The sequence below is a fragment of the Verticillium alfalfae genome, genomic scaffold (assembly GCF_000150825.1).
Source record: "Verticillium alfalfae VaMs.102 supercont1.10 genomic scaffold, whole genome shotgun sequence".
In the NCBI taxonomy this organism is placed as follows: domain Eukaryota; kingdom Fungi; phylum Ascomycota; class Sordariomycetes; order Glomerellales; family Plectosphaerellaceae; genus Verticillium; species Verticillium alfalfae.
The window spans coordinates 504,382-507,797 of record NW_003315029.1 but is presented as its reverse complement, the minus strand read 5'-3'; the positions used below and the strand labels follow the sequence as shown (position 1 = coordinate 507,797).

The 3,416-nt window shown below is 51.6% G+C and overlaps 3 protein-coding genes across 3 annotated transcripts in view; 2 read left to right on the top strand and 1 right to left on the bottom strand.

Moving 5' to 3' along the window:
* Positions 1–517: 517 nt before the first annotated feature.
* On the top strand, positions 518–1,216 carry VDBG_07595 (conserved hypothetical protein; the record flags this gene model as incomplete). Its single annotated transcript, XM_003002090.1, has 1 exon — positions 518–1,216. One exon carries the CDS (start codon positions 518–520, stop codon positions 1,214–1,216), a length of 699 nt encoding a protein of 232 aa, XP_003002136.1.
* Positions 1,217–1,626: 410 nt separating this feature from the next.
* On the bottom strand, positions 1,627–1,967 carry VDBG_07594 (conserved hypothetical protein; the record flags this gene model as incomplete). The annotated part of the gene is made up of 2 exons (XM_003002089.1): positions 1,627–1,833; positions 1,893–1,967. The coding sequence occupies 2 exons, from the start codon at positions 1,965–1,967 to the stop codon at positions 1,627–1,629; spliced, it is 282 nt and encodes a 93-aa protein (XP_003002135.1).
* Positions 1,968–2,557: 590 nt separating this feature from the next.
* Positions 2,558–3,416, top strand: part of VDBG_07593 (transcription initiation factor TFIID complex 60 kDa subunit) — a gene marked incomplete at both ends in the record, with an annotated part of 1,762 nt that continues 903 nt past the window's right edge. The window contains 3 exons of the mRNA XM_003002088.1: positions 2,558–2,759; positions 2,849–3,265; positions 3,322–3,414. Of these exons, the coding sequence (XP_003002134.1) occupies positions 2,558–2,759; positions 2,849–3,265; positions 3,322–3,414 (712 nt within the window). The remainder of the gene's footprint in view (positions 2,760–2,848; positions 3,266–3,321; positions 3,415–3,416) is intronic.

The window sequence follows — 3,416 nt, the reverse complement described above, 5'->3', positions numbered from 1 at the left end:
ATTGGTCATCAAGTCTCCGTAGACTTCGTGGATCGATGGCCGAGTGTCTGTTCGGCCGAGGCGAGGGGGCCTTGCTGTTGAATGAAGAAGTCAACTCAGTGGGCCGCGAAACCACCTAGACTGTTACTCCGTGGGTAAGCTCGCGGTCGCCGAGTTAATCGCGAGACACGATATGATCACAAAACGTCACAGCGAAACTTACTTGCAGTAGGCTGAACCGATCTCTGCAAATAATTGGGGGGTCGCCAAATGCGTGGCGGGACGATCGCCAGCTTAGCTAGCGCTGAGTAAGTCTAAAACACTACGACAAATCAAACGTTTGCCAAGACATCCCAAGATCCGACGCGGTTCGGAGTCGAGCAGTCAGAAGCGACGCAAGCCGACAGTGTTGCTCACTGCTTGTCCGACATATTTATGCTGCCGACAATCACCGTCATATCAATGATGGGCAAGCGTTTCTGCTCGAGCTAAGCACATCCGGCCACCTCAGCTGAAGCAACCAAAGTCCACCTTCAGTATGTTCAACTTTAGTCTCTCTCCACCCCTTGCCTTCTTAAGAGGGGGTGATGTCCCGCGGCATCGCACGTCAGAACAGAATCCTGTCGTACTTCAAGACACCCACCAAAGACTGTTCTCGATTAGCTTCAGAACGCCTAGCCCGTCGGATGCTACATTCTCCACGCAGATCTTTCCTCAGAAGGAGTCCCAGCACGATTTTGAATCGAGTTTCTACAGACCGCCGCCGCATTATCACCTCTTTCAAGATGAGCACTTCCGTGTCGACTCTGGGGAGGGTACATGGTATCTTTGGGGCGGAAAGACCGTTCAATTGAAGAAGGGTGACCGGATTGTCGTGCCCGCTCGGAGATGGCACACATTCGACGTCGCTCCCGACTCGAAAGAACCACTAGCGGTGTCATACTACTACGACAAGGAGTATGTGGAGATGGAAGAGACCTTCTTTAGGAACGTTTTGTCGTACTTCGCAGACTGTCGGAGAGCTGGTGTGTCGCCATCCGTTTTCCAGATCATGGTTTTCGCGATGCACAACTGGATGCCCATTGCACTGCCCGTGCCAGGTCCGGAGTGCTTCAACCTTATTTTGAACACGATTTTGATGATCTTGATTGGGTGTATTGGACAGTTCTTGCTCGGATACAAAGCTTCATATCCTGAGTATGAAGATGAAGAGCAAAAGAAAGGGAAGAATGATTAACGACTCCAACACGTATGAAGAATTGCACCAAGTGCACGCATATCAACAAGGGCAAGTTTTCAAATTTTGCAATCCATCGATCTCTATTACGGTACAATATCTATTCAAACGAAAATCAGGATGACCAAATCTCTTGTTCTTTCAAACTGAAACTGGAGGCTTGCCGAGGGCTTCTTCCGACAGCATTTGTATAACGAACGACTCATAGCGGTCGAATAGCTGTAGGGCTTCGACTATCCAGCCAATTTGGAACAGCCAGGTCATTTTGTGACCCACTGTTGTGCTACATGCCTACTCTGGCCTCTATGTCCTTGAGGCCGCTCCCGTAGGTCAACCGAGTGTATCGAGCTTGATGGGACGCTTAGGATGAATTTATTAAGGTGTGATGTGATAAGCAGTTCCGCTCACGTTCAATCCTTCTTCGCGCTCGCTGCGCCCTCTTTCTCCATGCCCTCGCATCCGAAGGCTTTGCCCGCTGCCTCTTCAATCTTGCCGTAGCCTTGCGTTGAGGCATCACGCGTCTCAGCTGCTGCCTTCATGGTGGAAGCCGCATGTGCCTTGTCCTGTTCACCCGATGAAGTCCAAGCGTGGCTTCCAGTGACGCTGCCAATTGCGCTCTTCTTGCCGTCAGTCTCAGGAAGTCCCATAATATGCGACGTGGGATTGGGGCATTTACCTCTGCAGCGCCCTTAATGTATTCAGCGTGGCCAGCGATGAGTCCGGGCTGCTGGTTGGTGTTCTGCTCAGACATGACTTTCAGATGTTTCGTCAAGTTGCTCGTAATGGGTTGTTTGTGCTATATCTTGATAATCTTGTTGAACCAAAGGAAGAGCAGCTGTTATGCTTGAAGAAGGCAAGACGAGGTAGGTAGGTACGTAGTGACCAACAGGTCACACGCCGCTTGTGTAACGGGGTTCCATGACGTCAGGGTTTCAACGTCATCGATATCTCACCACTACGGCGTCATGCGATGCCCCTGAATAATTCTGAGGGCAGGTGTTCCGAATCTAAGTCTACGAAGGAACCCTTTCCGATTTGGGGGGGCTTTGTCCAGTACGGAGTTGATCTACTTCACCCAGTCAGCGTGTACTGAAGGTTTGTTGGCGATTCACGTTATAAACTGGGTCGAACACAAGGAAAGCCATGTAAACAGTATAGGGCACATATTTATGAGAGTACGGAGGGATCATGAAGCGGCTGCTGAGGAAGGGCAGCATATTCAAGGCTAAAGCAACGCCTGGCCATCCTCCTGTGCCTCCATCTAGCAACTGTGCTGCATTGTCACGAGAAAATATATACTAGTGGACTTCTGTTCAACTAGCAGAATGACCAGGATTAATCATGCAGTTGAGTCAGAAAATAAGAAGAAGAAAAAAGCCTGCAGGTGTTCCTCCCATCGACTATCTCGTGGAAAATGTTCCATGGTTCAACAGTGTTGCCATCACCGTCCTTCTCGTCATTTTCACAACAACAAAGCGGGGTAGTAGCTCCGTTAGAGCGATGTATCGCGCCACACGCAACCAGCATCTAGGGAACAGCTCTCGTAAGCAATTAAGCGACCAGAATCCTGAACTCCAATGCGTCGCGACTTGACAAACCAGCTTCACCCACCCGTGTAACCGCTATAGCCAGGCATTATCAACGCCGCTGCCATGGCCCAACCTGCGCAGCCCGAAACGAAGCTCCTCTGGAACCCAGAGAATGTCAAGGATGTCGCCGAGTCCGTTGGCATTTCTTCTCTGAACGAAGATGCTCTTCGCGTTCTGACGCAAGATGCCGAGTACCGCATCGGCCAGGTTGTGATTGAGGCCCTCCGCTTCATGCGCGCGGCGCGTCGCACAACCCTTACTGTCGGCGATATAGCACAAGCCCTTCGCGTTCTCGATGTCGAACCCCTCTACGGATATGAATCAACGCGCCCGCTACGCTATGGAGAGGCAAGCCTCGGTCCCGGCCAGCCACTTTACTACTTGGAGGATGAGGAGGTCGACTTCGAAAAGCTGATCAACGCGCCCCTGCCCAAGGTGCCGCGCGACATGAGTTTCACTGGTAGGTGGTTCAACTGAAGGGTTTTCCGTGCTCCCGCTAACGTTTTCCTCCCCCAGCCCACTGGCTCGCCATTGAGGGTGTTCAACCGTCCATCCCCCAAAACCCCACGCACCGCCGAGTCCCGAAGCCAGGAGTTGCTACCGAAAGGGGT